Source organism: Phyllobates terribilis, unplaced genomic scaffold, assembly GCF_046119375.1.
Source record: "Phyllobates terribilis strain yellow unplaced genomic scaffold, ASM4611937v1 Scaffold_1__5_contigs__length_1240528914, whole genome shotgun sequence".
In the NCBI taxonomy this organism is placed as follows: Eukaryota; Metazoa; Chordata; class Amphibia; order Anura; family Dendrobatidae; genus Phyllobates; species Phyllobates terribilis.
In genome coordinates, this window is record NW_027362761.1 from 365,708,364 (window position 1) to 365,727,432 (window position 19,069).

Sequence of the window (19,069 nt, forward strand, 5' to 3'; positions counted from 1 at the left end):
CACAATCAACTGGCTTTAACACACTTGAGACGATTTGGGATCTCGCACTCCAATTTTCTTGGCGTGGACATTGCTGCAAATGTGCTCCATCACAGTTGCCTGATAGCACCTGCTGGGAACAGTACATAATGGATGCTACACACTAATATGCTACCCTGGAAGAAGCAAGAATGCGAAACGCGTGTTTCGGAGATTTACACAGGAGCATGCTACCTAGAGTTAAGCACTTTAATGTTGCACTTTATCATGTCAAAGAACAATTTTTTTTATTTAAATGGGTTATATATCAGTGGTTTCTCTTGAAATATTCATCACTTTGGCTAAACCTAGCTTTGTTGTGATTTGTAAGTATATTCGTTTGTTGCACAACACTATATACGATTTATTTAAATTCTCCGTAATGATTGTACCTATTGGAATCATTATACTTATTCACTTTACATATTTTTTGAGGGAGACATGTAATATTGTGTTCATCCACCTGTGTTTCTTGAGTCTTCACTTTGGACCTCATTTTTTATAAACATATATTTTTTTATGAAAATCAATAAAACACTATGCTTTTACTAAATATGTGTGGTTTTCACGATTCGTATGTATAGGTTGTATATTATCTTGGGAGTCTTTTCCACGTGTAGATCTATCCTTACACTACAATAAGAGGAGTTATTTTTTATCCCCTAGCTTAAATGACTAATTGGTGTTTGGTGACTCTAATAATATATCACTTTATGGTATTTTATAAAATAATAATAAATAATATAAGTTTAGGATAGGTCTTTAGCCTATGAACATTTTTATATTAAAACAGCTTTAAAGTATTTATTTTCAGAAATGAACGCAACAAATTATAAAAAACGTCAGATGTCAACAAACTGTAATGCTAAGTGAATGATGTCTTACCTGGCCCACTGCCTGGAGGTTGAAGCATGGCAAACCTGAGGTATCTGCTTTGTAGACGACCACCCCAAGGAGCCAGCAAAAAGCTAGAAATAAGTCTGAGAGACTGAGATAAAACAGTGGTCGAACCTAGCAAGAAAAAAAAAATTACATCAAATTGGTCCAAATATAGTAATACAGTATATGAATATGCAACACAGATGAACCCTACAGAGAGCTAGTAGGGTTTTTCACAGCAAACTGAACAGGCAATCAAATGTTTCCTGAGATGAGACAACTCATTTATAATATTACAGCAGGATTACATGAATTGCCTGATAATTATGTGGGTGTGGCACAACCTTCTTACGTAATAAGGGTGCTTATACACCTGCCGGCTGAGGCGATCATGATTTGGCCACATAAAAGCCGATCAGCGGTCACTTAATGGCCTCTTTAGATGGGATTACCAGAATTCTAAGTGCACAGATTTAATGTGCATCATTAATACAATCTTTCTAGAATATGGTCGTTATCAGCAGAAGATCTGTTTACAAAGAACAATGTGCAGCCAATACCAACAATATTAAAGGGAATCAATCATCAGAAAATGACGTTTTGTTCAAACCAAGTTTTTTTTCTATTTTTATTTTTTCAAAATTTTTGGAAATTTTCTTTTCTCTATCACAACATAACACAAAAATATGACTTAAAAATCTGTCTTTTTTTTTTTTTTTTTTTTTACACATTCCTTTTAGGCCTCATTCACAGGTTAGCATTTTTGCATCAGTGTTTGTATGCCAAAGTTACAGTGGAACTTAAAGAGAAAAACTATAATTGAAAGATTGACCCCTGCTCTGTGTTCTGGAGACACTCCTGGTTTTGGCATAAAAATACTAATGCAAAAATACTGACATGTGAATGAGGCCTTAAAGGTCAGCATGAATAATCCAATAACTCAAGCATTTTACTAGCTCTTTGGAAGATTGCTGGCTTATCTAAATGGGACTTATTACAAGCTTATTATACGAGAACCGAAGCTCATCAGGAAGGATGATTAATATGGTAGAATTCTCTCTCTCGCTCGCTTTTTCTCAAGAAGTCAGTGTTCAGCATTTAGCACTTTTAAGTTTGGGTTCACTCATCTCTAGATGGCAGAAATCCTAGACATAGAGCCCCAAAATTCATATTAGTATGGCATATCCTAATGCTATACACAACAGTATGAGATGACATTAAGAATTACCCTTTCAGATCAATGCTAAAAAATACAATGTATTTTACTCACCTCTGGTGATCTAATAGCATTCTGAAATACAGCATACCCAATGATTGAACCAGAACCTACAATACTGGAGAGAAAACATTGTATATTTAATCATTTATTTCAATAAGTAAGCTGAATTTGCATATCAAAAACAATTAGATTGGAAAAATATTAGGAAGTAAAATGCAGACAATTACATGGAAAGCAAACATTTGGTATTATGCACTTTTTACCTTGGTCTTTTCGCTTCTGTTCATAGCAGAAGACACAATAGTTGGCCAAGTCTATTGTATGATGGACACCAGCAGCACCCTACTGACCTCACTGACTTATAATGAGGTCTGTCCAGCTCTACCAAAGTCTGCTTTGTACTGATGGGAAAAATGCTTCGTCCAGGGGCTTAACTATGAAGTTCCCATGAACATGCATACATGTGCTAGGATTATGTGGTCAGTATATTTTAAATGCAGTTTAAGACAAGACAATACTGTTTTGTGCTCTTTAGCAGTCTCCTCTTTCACCCCTTTTTTTCATACTTTAAAGGCATGAGACAGTTTCATCTCATAATGGTATGTTAGGGAGGATACCAGGTGTTTGTTGCACTTTATTAGCTACTTATTCACTTTAGAGTAGTAGTCTGAGATACTGTTAATCTATATGGTGGATATATTAGTTTAACCTATTACAATATGTTACGTATGAAACTAAGAATCACCCAGTAGGGGTTTTGGCGCACTTCTTTTGTTATACTGAGAGGCTTTTGAGCATAGGGTTACAGCCCCTCTATCAGTATTTTTTCTCAGGAGTGGGAGCCAAAACCAGGAGTGGGTGATAAATTCAGATATGGTGACTTGTTTCTATTATACATTTTCTCTGATTGTTCCTCTCCTGGTTTTGGCTTACAAATACTGATGTAAAATACTGACCAAATACTGATAGTGGGGCCATAGCCTTAATATGATTATATCACCAGAAGCTAACATATGGGACCATGACTTTCTGCACAATTTTTGACATTATGTTTATTATCTCCAATTTTATGCAATATTTTAGTGTGAATTTTACAGGATTTACATGAAAATAAAGCTATACCTTTTATAATCTTTGTTTGAGTGCAGTCACTTTGGAGGTTGCTATTTGCTAGCTGGGCGAGTGCTGAGCAGTGGTGTCGCTAGTACCAAAGATCTGGGGCTCCAGCCCTGGACTTTTAGCTTGGAGTCCCAGAATCTCCGGAGTGCGACCTTGTGAACTGTATCCGTGTCAACATGATGCGGATACCGTTTTATCCCTGGTACAACAGAGAGCCGCAATGCTCTGCACTAGTAGTCACTTTTGTAGGCTGCAGGCTTCAGTAGACCTATTGTCTTTAAGTTGTCAGTGTCCCGGAGCAGGCAGCACTATGAAGTCACTGCATTGCGCTGTCTTGCTTGCAAAGTCAGAAGAGGACTCGGCGGCTTTGAACGTCAGGGGCGAAAATTGAGTATTAACATTATTTTTTTGTGGGGGCTGCAGCACTGGGGGGTGGGTGCATTATTACTGGGGGGCAGACTAATGAATCTATGTTACTAACACGGCCACTCTGGGACATTATTACTGAAGGGGGCACTAATGGATCAATATTACTGTAGGGGGAATTATTACCGACAATGACACTCTCGGACAATTATTATTGATGGGGCAATTAGTAACAGTTTTGTTTGTTTGTGCAGCTCAGTCACTCTGAAGTGGTTTATAGTACACAGGATTCTAAATTGCCATTTTGTTAATATTGTTAATATAGTGGTGCGGGTGTATTGAGAGACATAGGGCTTAGGGCTTCGTCCCCTGATCTTTTAAGACGTTCACAATGCCCGTGGTGCTGGTTTTGGCAGACAAGCAGTTCGAAGTGGAGGAGGAAAACAATCCATGCAAAGGGTGTGGCAGAACTGAGGCTACCTCATCCTCCTTGCTGGCGATGTCACCCCCAGCAGCTTGTACTGCACCATCTTCCTCAGAGCTGTATATCCTTTGGCCACATCCCAGCTGCCTGCTCACAACTGAATACTTCTCTGCTCCTAGGAATGAGTATGCACAATACATACACAGCTCCCCACTGTATCATTTCTTCATGCACATTAGGACTAGCGACCATCTCTGAGCTGGAAAGGTTGGAGACCACAGTTCTAGTTAGCCTGAACGGTGAAGTATTGGAAGATCACAATGTGAACAGACAATTCTTAATGTCTGGTTATCTATATGCATACACAAATTTAAGGCTTTAATAGAGTGGACTCTAGTCTCCATTCACTTGGTGTATGAGAACCACACTGCAGTGAATTTTATATTAGAAACCTTGCTAGGACATCATGTTATTTCAGAGGAAGCATCAGGGTCAACATAAATGAACTGCCTTACAACTATGCATTTGGTGATCTTGATCTACTCATTTAACGTTTTAGCTCATGGTTTGGAGCAGGGCTGTGGAGTCGGTAAGCCGAACCTCCGACTCTGACGACTCAATTTCCATGTCACCGACTCCGACTCCCTCATACATGGCTCATATTTAAGTGATAAATTTACTGTAGCACAGATTCATCTCAGCTAAAAGTCTAGACCAGGGGTGTCCAAACTTTTTTCTAAGAGTGCCAAATTTGATGAAGTGAACATGTGCGAGGGCCGATCATTTTGCTTGACATTCTTTGGACCATTAAAATGAATGCAAATAAACTTTTTTTGCAAAGTTTATTGAAAACGGCATACTTTTTATTTTGTGACTTGGATGACAAATCTAAACAGGTGTTTAATCAATCTGCCTTAAAGGGGTTAACCCAGACATACCCCCATTCTCACCCAGGAAGCCCCTCCCCGACTTGAGCATCGAAGCAGTTTATGCTCCAATGTCCTACTTTTGCCCTGCACTAAATTGCGCAGAGGAAAGGCATTTTCTGGAGTTCTAGTGACATACCCGGCTCTCCACGGGGCTGGCAGAAAGCCCAGTGACGTCACCGGCACTGATGGGCGGGCTTTATCACCAGTAAACCAGCTAGAGCAGCGCTAAAGCCTGCACATTAGAGCCGGTGAAGCCTCCTACCGGCAGTGTGTCATTGTAAATAGCACAGGGCAAGGGAGCACATCGGAGCATGAGATGCTTTGATGCCCATGGCAGGGGGGCTGCCTGGGTGAAAAAGGGGGTATGTCTGGGTTCTGAACTTGGACAACCCCTTTAATATAATAAAAACAGGAAACTGAGATATCTCAGGAACATTTTAAAGTACATTACACAAAGTAATGTAAGGTTGTCTGTCAACTTATAAGTTCAAAAAATGTGAACAGGAACATAACAGCAAGTATACATGTGTTCAAATATATAACTGTCTATCCAACTGACATTAATTGAGATTTTACAACATATTAATCTCAATTAAAAAAAAGAAACTAGCCTGCACTAATGTGAAGGGTGAAACTGGGATCTGGACTGCAGCACATAGACTAGGTCTGGTTCAATGGCCGTGGTTTTGATGCGCAAAATGTCACGCAGGTGAGAGTCACTTAGTCTTGTCCTCACGCGGTTCTTGTTAAAGTTCATAACAGAGAATGTCTTCTCACACAAATATGTTGAGCCAAACAAGCTCAGGGTTTTCTTAGCCAATGTTCGAATCTCTTGAAACCGGCTCTTATCCAGTTGGCGGTAAAAGTTAACAAGAGAGAGCTGTTGATGACGACTGCGTAACTCGCTGTCACAATGTAGCTCAATGAGCTCGAGCTGCAACTGATCAGGAGCATTGTCGGGGTCAACAGAGAATGGAGAGGAGAAAATGCTGATCTCCTTTTCAATAGCTGCAAAATCTTGAAAGCGCCGTTGAAACTCCCCAGCCAGAGATGTGATGTCTGCTGCATACCTGCTTATTTGCGCATGGATATCATCCTGTGGAAAACTGTTAATTATTTCCTGTAGCGCTGAAAAATGGATGGTATTGGGCGGTGTTTGTGACAACTGCCTTAGGAAAAGTTGCAGCTTTGTTCCAAAGGCTTTGAGGTGTGAATAAAGTTGGTTCACCGCTGCATCTTTGCCCTGAAGATTCATGTTCAGTACATTCAGATGCTTTGTTAGGTCGACTAGAAACCCCAAATCAGCCAGCCAAATTGGATCAGATAGTTCTCGCATCGTTTGTCCCTTTGTTTCCAAGAATTCTCCTATTTCCTTTCTGAGAGAGTAGAAACGTTGCAGTGCAGACCCCCGACTGAGCCATCTTACATCGTTATGATATGAAACATCTTCATATTCAGCCTGGATATCCAGTAGAAACTGTTTAAACTGGCGGTGGCACAGGGCTTTAGAGCGGATAAAATTAATGGTCTTTAGTACCGGTTTCATAACATGATCATATTGGAGATGTTTAGCACAGAGAACTTGTTGATGAATGATGCAATGAAGTTTAATAGCTTTGCCTCCTTCTTCGCTCACCTTGTTACAGATTAGGGTTGATAATCCACTTCGTTCACCAGTCATGGCAGGTGCCCCATCAGTAATAATCCCAGTAACTTTGTTCCAAGGCAGTTTCATGTCATCTATGGCAGAACTAACAGAATCAAATAAATCTTTCCCTCTTGTTTGATCCTTGAGGCTCTGGAGGTCAAGTAGCTCTTCAGTCACATTCATTTCATCGTCCACCCCTCTTAAAAAAATCAGCAACTGAGCCGTGTCAGATAGGTCCGTGCTTTCATCACAGGCTATTGAAAAGAAGTCAAAATCAGCTCCTTTTGACATTAACTGTCTCTTAATATCCGATGAAATTTCTTCAATTCTCCGTGCTACAGTGTTACGAGCCAGGCAAATGTTGGAAAACTCTTGCTTCTTCTCGGGACAGACATTCTCTACCATTTTCATAACACATTCTTTGATAAAGTCACCCTCTGCAAAAGATTTGCAATTTTTAGCAATTAACGCTGCCACCTCATAGCTCGCCTTTGTGGCATTTTCATTTGACTCACGGGCTCTTGTAAAAAATCGCTGTTGTGACAATAAAACAGCTTCAAGTTGCTTATACTTTTCACTTCGGTCGTGCCCTGTTAGCTTGTCGTATGTGCTATGTCTCGTCTGATAGTGTCGCTTGACATTAAATTCTTTATAAACAGCAACGGTCTCTTGGCATATCAGACAAACACAGTGATTCTTTATTTCAGTGAAAAAATATTCTACTTTCCACTTGTCCTGGAAGCGGCGGCCCTCACTGTCAACTTTTCGTTTCTTATTTGTAGTTGCCATTATAAAAATTGGCCAGAAGGGGAGAGATTAAAAGGCGCAGAGGGTGGAACAGCAAAAATAAGATACTGCTATATGCTTTATAACACAGGCAGAGAATAGCAAGCTGTGCAACAGTCGCACATCAGATAATGGAATTATAGCACAGTGACAGGCAGTCAGGGGTTAATGAAGGGTATGACAGCTTGCTACCACAAGCTTGTGTGAGAGCCCTGCTGGCCTAACCTTTCTGGAGGTGTAAGGTGGCGCAGGGACTTATATATAACTTAATATATATATTATTTATATAATTTTACACAACTAAGCTGAGGTCTTCAGCCTATCTGACCTCTGAACGTCTTACAACCCCTGGGGGCTGGAGATCTCGCACGTCGCGAGATCTTGGCTGGCCGGTTGCCGCCGCTCAGTACTCCGGCGCAGGGAGAAGGAAAGCCGAAATCTCGCGATGTCCGAGATTTCGGCTCTTCTCCCTGCGCCGGAGTACTGAGCGGCGGTGGCGACGAGAGCGGCAGCGGCCGCAAGGTACATGCTGCTGGATACCTGGGGGCCTTATTAGTCCGGACCGCGGGCCGCAAATGGCCCGCGGGCCGGACTTTGGACATGCCTGGTCTAGACCCTTAGATCAGGAATAGGAAGACATTTATAGGACATTTCATACTACTGTACCCAATTTATTATATATTTTAGGAGTTGGAGTCGGTCCATTTTATACCGGCTCCGACTCCACAGCCCCGGTTTGGAGTCTTTATCAAGTCATGTAAACACTCAGAGTGTCTTCATGCTGCCTGATGTCCTGCAGAGGTAGCTCTGCTAGCACAGACATATACTGAGCTAGACAATGTGATTTATATGACATGACAAGGCATTCAACCATCATCACATTATTCAGACTCTGATGAGTACCGTAGGGGAAATGCGATGCAGGAATGCAGAATAATCGCTAAGGCAGGTAAGTTATTAAGTGTTGAGTTCACTATTCAGAAAAAACCACAATGGTCACTGAAACTTTGCTTTTGAGTTGCGGTTCAGCAGAAAAAAAAACAACTAATGAAAATGTTCTGAACATAAATGATGGTTCTCTTAACTTAATAATTTGTTGCACAACCTTTTGAGACAAACACTGCAAACAAAAGATTTCTGCACCTGTCCACAAGTATTTTGCCCCACTCCTATGGCAAATTGCTCCAGCTGTTTTTAGCTGTGTGTTTTGGGTCATTATCCTGTTGGAGGATCCATGAACTGCAACTCAGACCAAGCTTTCTGACACTGGGCAGCACATTTCGCTTCAGATTGCCTTCATAGTCTTGAGATTTCATTGTACCCTGCACAGATTCAAGACACCCTGTGCCAGATGCAGCAAACCAGCCCCAAAACATAACTGAGCTTCCTCTATGTTTTTTGGGTACAATCGTCTTTTCTTTATATGCTTCATTTTTGCTTCTGTGAACATAGAGCTGATGTGACTTGCCAAAATACACTCTCCAAGAAGCTTTGTGGCTTGTTAATATGCTTCATGATTTGCTTTCAAAAGTGGTTTCCTCCTCAGTCATCTTCTATTTAGTTCACTTCGGCTAAGAGAGCGACGGATGGTGTGATCTGACAATGATGTACATTCACCTTTTGAAATGTACCTGTAATCTCTTCTGTTCACCTTTGTATTATCTGTTTCTTTAATTTGTCATCAATTTTCCTCTTGCAGCCATGTCTAGGGAGGTTGGCTACAGTCACATAGACCTTAAACTTCTGAATAATATGTGCAACTGTACTAACAGGAACCTTTAGGCTGTGTGCCCACTATGCGTTTTTTAAGCGATTCCGCAGCGGCAATTCCGCCGCAGAAACGCTTAAAAAACGCTTGATAGAAGGTCTGCCATGTTCCCCAATGATAATCCGCATGTGCTGTGCACATGCTGCGGAAATTTCCGCTGCGGATTATCATTGCGGAAAAATACGCAGCACTACCAAATATTTTGCGGAATCGCGGCGTTTTCGCCGCCATTGACTTGCATTAGACCGCATGACATCCGCATCACTGCATCTGCAGATGCGGATACCATGCGGTTCAATGTGCGGATGGTACTCCCGGGTTTGGAGACGAGAAGACTCTCCTCCGGACCCGGGTACCATAGTACCTGTAAAAAAAAGAATAAAATAAAAAATATACATTATACTTACCTTCTGATGGCCCCCGGTGTCCATAGCGATGCATCCTGGCTTGCCGGCAGCTCGCGATGGTCTAAAAGGGACCTGCCATGACGTCATTTAGTCATGTGACGGGTCACGCGACCGCTGATGTCGGCGGTCGCGTGACCCGTCACATGACTAAATGACGTCATGGCATGTCCTTTTTAGTCCACCGCGAGCTGCCGGCAAGCCAAGATGGATCGCGAAGGACACCGGATGCCATCAGAAGGTAAGTATAATATTTATTTTTTATCATTCTTTTACGGTCACACTATATAAATCCATGCTGGTTGCATGGATTTATATAGTGTGACCAAGTTGTCAAGCACTTTCCAAGTGATGCTAAAATAGCTTGGAAAGCACTTGACAACCAGCATGTGGAAATGAATGCAAAAACGCATGTAAAATCCGCATGCGTTTTTTCTGCCAGGGAGATGCAGAAACGCTCCGGAAAAATCCGGAGCATTTCTGCATCGTGGGCACATAGCCTTAACGTATTTGTCTATCATTTTCTTTCTAATCTCCTGAGACTACTTTCTCCTTAGCTTTATTTGGTCCATGTTTAGTGTGGTGCACACCATAATACCAAACAGCACAGTGACTACTTTTCACCCTTTAAATTGGTAAACTGACTGATTACAAGTTTAACATGTCCCTATGGTCAAATTATTTTCAAACTTTTCTTAGGGGTTACCATCATTTTTGTTCAGGCCATTATTCTTTTTTTGTTTTATTCTTCTGTTGAACCACAATTCAAAAGCAATGTCTGATTTTCATTATAGTTGTTAGTAAATGTATACTTTTGTCAGTTTTAAGTTATTTCAGTGACCATTGTGGGATTTTGTTACTTTCCCAGGAGGGTACCTACAATGTTGTCCATGTGTGTACATTATTATGAATCATATTATCATACAGGTGCCCCTTTGTAGACATTCTGCATTTGTATGCCCACAAGCATGCACTCAGAGAAAGCCGATCTTCAAGGTAAAAGAACCCATGCATACATCACAAGTGCACTTGACTTTCCTACATTTATTTGGATAGTCAGACTGGCCAAACGTACATTCAGTGGATAAGGGATAAGCATGTACGAGCCCTGAAATTAATGTAGAAAATATACTAATGTTTCATTGACTCCTCCAGACTATCATGTAGAGTATTATGCATATTTGCAGCTCACCTTCTCTTAATGTTCCTCCTCTTTGTGAACTGGAATTAGTTTTAGGCTATGCTACTAACACGCTGCAGAAAATCTCCACTGCGGATTTCGTTACAAATCTACAACTAAATCTGTGATGAATCTGCAACGAAATCCGCAAGTAACGCATGCTGATTTTGTTGCAGATTTCTCCCATGCACCATTAACTAAGCAACGAATTAGGTGAAAACTAATGAAAATCAGCATAATAATGATCATGCTGCAGATTTGAAATCCGTACCATGCTTTCACTTTCATGCAGATTTTTTCAGCAACATGTGACTGGGATTTAAAAAAAAAAAACATTTACTTGTATTGTACAGTAAATTGCTGAGGATTTGAGGTGCAGAATCCGCACCGTAAATTTGTAAGGTGTGAACATGGCTAAAAATTACAACTATGGATCCATACCCCTTCTTATCCAGACAAGTTGGGGCTTCCATTGATGGGACCATGACATATCCAAGGACCATACAAATAATCTCTATAGCTAGAATCATTAGGACAGTTTACAAAGTATAATATCATCTTGCTAACAGAAGTGTGATATCATTTTCAGCATGTTTTGTATTATAATGTTCTCGCTGAGAGTTGCCGAGGAGAGCAAGAAAAGTAATCTCGACTTTAAAATAACAAATGCAAAAGACACTGAAGACAACGGAACATTACTATTTGGATAAATAATTGTATTTCTTTGTATATTGGAAAGCTGAACTGCTTGCCAATATACTTTCTATGTCAAAGTGCTCATAGTTTTAAGGATCTTTGCTTGCTGCCATTTAATAGAAACCTTCATTGTTTACTACTGGTAGTGGATAGATTACAGTTACAGTATAGATATTAGAGCTGCGTCTTCTAACAAGTCACCTCTGTGAGCATTACATGATCATGGACACTAGTGAATACAGTGACAGTTCCTACAAAATGACAGCAAGCAGAGATTGTGTAAGAAAAGAGGAAAAAATAGTAGAAAACAGTATAACCTTTATAAAAAGATGAATAATATCTTTTACAGAAAGTAGAATTTCAGCAAAATGTAAGTATTTATGTATGTAAGTTGACATATGGATGAGCCAACAGCCTACATCATGTTCCAATAACATATTATAACACATGGACAGCATAGATAGGTTCCCTCTGCAGCTTAGTTGTTATAGATAACACAAGATCCATTCTGCTTGCTAAGGATACAGACTATCTTCACAATGCTACACTTCTGCACCTTATCAAGTAATGCCATCTTCTCTACTTCTCCAATAAGCTTGGCTTAGCCATGTACTAAAAGTATATCTGGGCACAATGTAGAGCTTTTTAGCATAAATATTTAAAGATCACAAGACAGAACTAAACATACTTTGTAATTTTCTATACAGTGAATATAAAAAAAGTCTACACACTCCTGTAAGAATGCCTGAATCATTTCAGAACTTTTTCCATCTTTAATGATACCCATAGTCTGTACAAATCCATTGAAAAACAAACCGAAATCTTTTTTTTTCGGGGGAGGGGTGGAAGAAAAATGAAGAACTAAAATAATGTCGTTGCATAAATATGCAGACCCTTAAACCAGTTTTCTTATTGCCTTTTCATCAATACTTGAGGGACATCCAGTGCTAGTGTAATGTTACTGCTGTGCCAAATGTAAGCCCCTTTTTGATGAGCGTCTTCATGGTGCTTCATGGTATATCTAATGTCTTGGAAATTTTTTGTACCTTTCTTCTGACTGATAACTTTCAGCAATGAGATGCCTTTGCTGTGTTGTAAGCTGTTTACGGACCATGGCTGTGAAATGCAACTAAGAAACTGTCAGGAGAATCCTATTAGAACAGCTAAACTGTATATGAGGTTAATCAGAATCACTATGTAACTAACATGAGCTTAAATGTGGTTGTGTTCAGAATTAACCAATCATATCACCAATTATAGGAGGGTGCTCACACTTAGGCAACCACATTATTTTGGTTTTGTTATTTTTATTTCCCCCCTGAAAATGGTTCCCAATAGATTTTTACAGATTATTGGTGACATTATCGGCTGGCTTACACTAGCGTATAACACAGCAAAGTGCTATTCAACGTTTTATTGGACATCACTTGGCCCAATGTTATTCTATAGGGCAGTGCAAATCTGTGATTTTTTTCCTCATGCTGAATCGGCATGAGAAAACCATTGCAGCGTGCTGTGTGTGCATCCAATGATCATATCACGTGCACCCATACAAGTCTACAGGTGCGTGAAATATCGGACTGCACTTGGATGTCATCCAAGTGCAGTCTGATTACCGTGGACACAGAGAAAAGAGAAGATGGAGAAATTAAGTTCTCCGTCTTCTCCGTACCTGTGATACGATTCTCTCATGCCAAAGAATCGAATCATGCTAAGGTGACACGCGGATCAGACCCTGACAGTGTTTGACCTGAGTGACAATTAGCATAATGTGCCCGATTCTCTAGCATGAGAGAATCGACGACCATGTGACACCAGCCAAAAGGTGGAAAAGGTTCTGAAATAATTCTTCTTGGTATGATTTTTTTTTACATGAAACAAGTCAGGCATTGTAACACGGGTGTGTAGACCTTTCATACACATTGTATATTATAATTATTGCAAATACATCCTGGAGGAGAATGATGCATTATTCGATCAATAGCACAAACCCAGGAAACGATACTGGCATATATTGATGTTTTTGTGTGGTACATCATATAGGAAGTTGCTTGTACCTTAGCATAGAAGTAACCACTTGAATCCATTTCACATTTCTGTATACCTGCAACAAAAGGCAAACATTACCAACATTAGTTAGGGCAAAATGCATACATACATAAATAGAGGTGTGTGTCATAATACTGGAAACATGATAGTAGCGTAGTATTTCAGGGAACATCACTGCACTGTATGTTACATTTTAGTACAGTTGCTGAGGGGCAAAACATGATATATGTAGTGTTGTCCTGTGCAGATCAAGGTGCAGGGTTCAGCTGAAGTTTCTCCGCTTGTAGGCATATCTTACCATTACACTGTATTTAGGACCTCGCCCAAGAACTGTTGTCTTTTAGTTATACATTTAAGACTTTAGACTTGGCTAACACATGCAGAGTTTTTGTCAATGTTGAGTCTTTACATCTAGTTCATCAGCGAAAGGTGATTTCCACTTTTAGAAAAGTGAACCCCAAATGTGTCCTGTTATGTAAATATTTCCTGCTGCTCAGTGATTGGCTGCAGCAGTGACGTTCCATCGACAGCTCATATCCAATCACTGAGCTCAACAGTTCTGCTGATGTAGAAGGCATGAGCCGCTGAGCTCAGGGATTGGCTGCAGTGGTGATATGAGCTGCTGATGTGACATCACTGCTGCAGCCAAACCACTGAAACTGGAGGAGCAGTGGAGAGCTGGCGCTGGACCGAGAGAGGGTGAGTACTATCTGATTTTGTTATTTTAAGTTTGGGGTCCACTTTTCTAAAAGTGGGAAACCCTTTTAAGCTAGTGATATAGCCGGTGAAACAAATGCTTACTTAATCCAAGGGACAAGGAAAATTTGGAACATTATTGAAAACTGTCATCATTGCATCAAGAGGTGAAGCATCTGCTTAAAGCAGGAAAGCCGCTGTGCATTACAGGGAACCAGGTGCTCATACATACATCACACCTACATTCTGCTGTACTGATGGTATACTAATCGCTCATCCATACTTCACACCTGCATTCTCCTGTACTGATGGTATACTAATCGCTCATACATACATCACACCTGCATTCTCCTGTACTGATGGTATACTAATCACTCATACATACATGACACCTGCATTCTGCTGTACTGATGGTATACTAATCGCTCATCCATACTTCACACCTACATTCCGCTGTACTGATTGTATACTAATCGCTCATCCATACTTCACACCTGCATTCTCCTGTACTGATGGTATACTAATCGCTCATACATACATCACACCTGCATTCTGCTGTACTGATGGTATACTAATCGCTCATCCATACTTCACACCTGCATTCTCCTGTACTGATTGTATACTAATCGCTCATCCATACTTCACACCTGCATTCTCCTGTACTGATGGTATACTAATTGCTCATACATGCATCACACCTGCATTCTCCTGTACTGATGGTATACTAATCGCTCATCCATACATCACACCTGCATTCTGCTGTACTGATGGTATACTAATCGCTCATCCATACTTCACACCTGCATTCTCCTGTACTGATTGTATACTAATCGCTCATCCATACTTCACACCTGCATTCTCCTGTACTGATGGTATACTAATCGCTCATCCATACATCACACCTGCATTCTCCTGTACTGATGGTATACTAATCGCTCATCCATACATCACACCTGCATTCTCCTGTACTGATGGTATACTAATCGCTCATCCATACATGACACCTGCATTCTCCTGTACTGATGGTATACTAATTGCTCATACATGCATCACACCTGCATTCTCCTGTACTGATGTTATACTAATCGCTCATCCATACATCACACCTGCATTCTGCTGTACTGATGGTATACTAATCGCTCATACATACATCACACCTGCATTCTCCTGTACTGATGGTATACTAATCGCTCTTACATACATCACACCTGCATTCTCCTGTACTGATGGTATACTAATCGCTCATACATACATGACACCTGCATTCTCCTGTACTGATGGTATACTAATCGCTCATCCATACATCACACCTGCATTCTCCTGTACTGATGGTATACTAATCGCTCATACATACTTCACACCTGCATTCTGCTGTACTGATTGTATACTAATCGCTCATACATACATCATACCTGCATTCTGCTGTACTGATGGTATACTAATCGCTCATCCATACATGACACCTGCATTCTCCTGTACTGATGGTATACTAATCGCTCATCCATACATCACACCTGCATTCTCCTATACTGATTGTATACTAATCGCTCATACATACATCACACCTGCATTCTCCTGTACTGATGTTATACTAATCGCTCATACATACATCACACCTGCATTCTGCTGTACTGATGGTATACTAATCGCTCATACATACATCATACCTGCATTCTGCTGTACTGATGGTATACTAATCGCTCATCCATACATGACACCTGCATTCTCCTGTACTGATTGTATACTAATCGCTCATACATACTTCACACCTGCATTCTCCTGTACTGATAGTATACTAATCGCTCATACATACATCACACCTGCATTCCGCTGTACTGATTGTATACTAATCGCTCATACATACATCACACCTGCATTTCGCTGTACTGATTGTATACTAATCGCTCATACATACATCACACCTGCATTCCGCTGTACTGATTGTATACTAATCGCTCATCCATACATGACACCTGCATTCTCCTGTACTGATTGTATACTAATCGCTCATACATACTTCACACCTGCATTCTCCTGTACTGATAGTATACTAATCGCTCATACATACATGACACCTGCATTCTGCTGTACTGATTGTATACTAATCGCTCATACATACATCACACCTGCATTCTCCTGTACTGATGGTATACTAATCGCTCATCCATACATCACACCTGCATTCTGCTGTACTGATGGTATACTAATCGCTCATACATACATGACACCTGCATTCTCCTGTACTGATGGTATAGTAATAGCTCATACATACATCACACCTGCATTCTGCTGTACTGATGGTATACTAATCGCTCATACATACATCACACCTGCATTCTCCTGTACTGATTGTATACTAATCGCTCATACATACATCACACCTGCATTCTGCTGTACTGATGGTATACTAATCGCTCATACATACATCACACCTGCATTCCGCTGTACTGATTGTATACTAATCGCTCATACATACATCACACCTGCATTCTCCTGTACTGATGTTATACTAAACGCTCATACATACATCACACCTGCATTCTGCTGTACTGATGTTATACTAATCGCTCATCCATACATCACACCTGCATTCTCCTGTACTGATGGTATACTAATCGCTCATACATACATCACACCTGCATTCTCCTGTACTGATGTTATACTAATCGCTCATCCATACATCACACCTGCATTCTCCTGTACTGATGGTATACTAATCGCTCATACATACATCACACCTTCATTCTCCTGTACTGATTGTATACTAATCGCTCATACATACATCACACCTGCATTCTCCTGTACTGATGGTATAGTAATCGCTCATACATACATGACACCTGCATTCTGCTGTACTGATGGTATACTAATCGCTCATACATACATCACACCTGCATTCTGCTGTACTGATTGCATACTAATCGCTCATACATACATCACACCTGCATTCTGCTGTACTGATGGTATACTAATCGCTCATACATACATCATACCTGCATTCTGCTGTACTGATGGTATACTAATCGCTTATCCATACATCACACCTGCATTCTCCTGTACTGATGGTATACTAATCGCTCATCCATACATGACACCTGCATTCTCCTGTACTGATGTTATACTAATCGCTCATACATACATCACACCTGCATTCCGCTGTACTGATTGTATACTAATCGCTCATACATACATCACACCTGCATTCCGCTGTACTGATTGTATACTAATCGCTCATACATACATCACACCTGCATTCTGCTGTACTGATGGTATACTAATCGCTCATCCATACATCACACCTGCATTCTGCTGTACTGATGGTATACTAATCGCTCATACATACATGACACCTGCATTCTCCTGTACTGATGGTATAGTAATCGCTCATCCATACATCACACCTGCATTCTCCTGTACTGATGTTATACTAATCGCTCATACATACATCACACCTGCATTCTCCTGTACTGATGTTATACTAATCGCTCATACATACATCACACCTGCATTCTCCTGTACTGATGTTATACTAAACGCTCATACATACATCACACCTGCATTCTGCTGTACTGATGTTATACTAATCGCTCATCCATACATCACACCTGCATTCTCCTGTACTGATGGTATACTAATCGCTCATACATACATCACACCTGCATTCTCCTGTACTGATGGTATACTAATCGCTCATACATACATCACACCTTCATTCTCCTGTACTGATGTTATACTAATCGCTCATCCATACATCACACCTGCATTCTCCTGTACTGATGGTATACTAATCGCTCATCCATACATCACACCTGCATTCTCCTGTACTGATGGTATACTAATCGCTCATACATACATCACACCTGCATTCTGCTGTACTGATGTTATACTAATCGCTCATCCATACATCACACCTGCATTCTCCTGTACTGATGGTATACTAATAGCTCATACATACATCACACCTGCATTCTCCTGTACTGATGTTATACTAATCGCTCATACATACATCACACCTGCATTCTCCTGTACTGATGTTATACTAATCGCTCATACATACATCACACCTGCATTCTCCTGTACTGATGTTATACTAAACGCTCATACATACATCACACCTGCATTCTGCTGTACTGATGTTATACTAATCGCTCATCCATACATCACACCTGCATTCTCCTGTACTGATGGTATACTAATCGCTCATACATACATCACACCTGCATTCTCCTGTACTGATGGTATACTAATCGCTCATACATACATCACACCTTCATTCTCCTGTACTGATGTTATACTAATCGCTCATACATACATCACACCTTCATTCTCCTGTACTGATTGTATACTAATCGCTCATACATACATCACACCTGCATTCTCCTGTACTGATGGTATACTAATCGCTCATACATGCATCACACCTACATTCTCCTGTACTGATGTTATACTAATCGCTCATCCATACATCACACCTGCATTCTCCTGTACTGATGGTATACTAATCGCTCATACATACATCACACCTTCATTCTCCTGTACTGATTGTATACTAATCGCTCATACATACATCACACCTGCATTCTCCTGTACTGATGGTATACTAATCGCTCATATATACATCACACCTTCATTCTCCTGTACTGATTGTATACTAATCGCTCATACATACATCACACCTACATTCCGCTGTACTGATTGTATACTAATCGCTCATACATACATCACACCTGCATTCTCCTGTACTGATGGTATAGTAATCGCTCATACATACATGACACCTGCATTCTGCTGTACTGATGGTATACTAATCGCTCATACATACATCACACCTGCATTCTGCTGTACTGATTGCATACTAATCGCTCATACATACATCACACCTGCATTC

The 19,069-nt window shown here is 40.4% G+C and overlaps 1 protein-coding gene across 1 annotated transcript in view; it reads right to left on the reverse strand.

Moving 5' to 3' along the window:
• Nucleotides 1-19,069, reverse strand: part of TMEM116 (transmembrane protein 116) — a 122,554-nt gene that overhangs the window by 82,953 nt on the left and 20,532 nt on the right. Inside the window, exons 2-4 of the mRNA XM_073676348.1 lie at nucleotides 13,494-13,540; nucleotides 2,168-2,231; nucleotides 904-1,029 (exon numbers count right to left, since the gene is read on the reverse strand). Coding sequence (XP_073532449.1) covers nucleotides 904-1,029; nucleotides 2,168-2,231; nucleotides 13,494-13,540 — 237 coding nt within the window. The remainder of the gene's footprint in view (nucleotides 1-903; nucleotides 1,030-2,167; nucleotides 2,232-13,493; nucleotides 13,541-19,069) is intronic.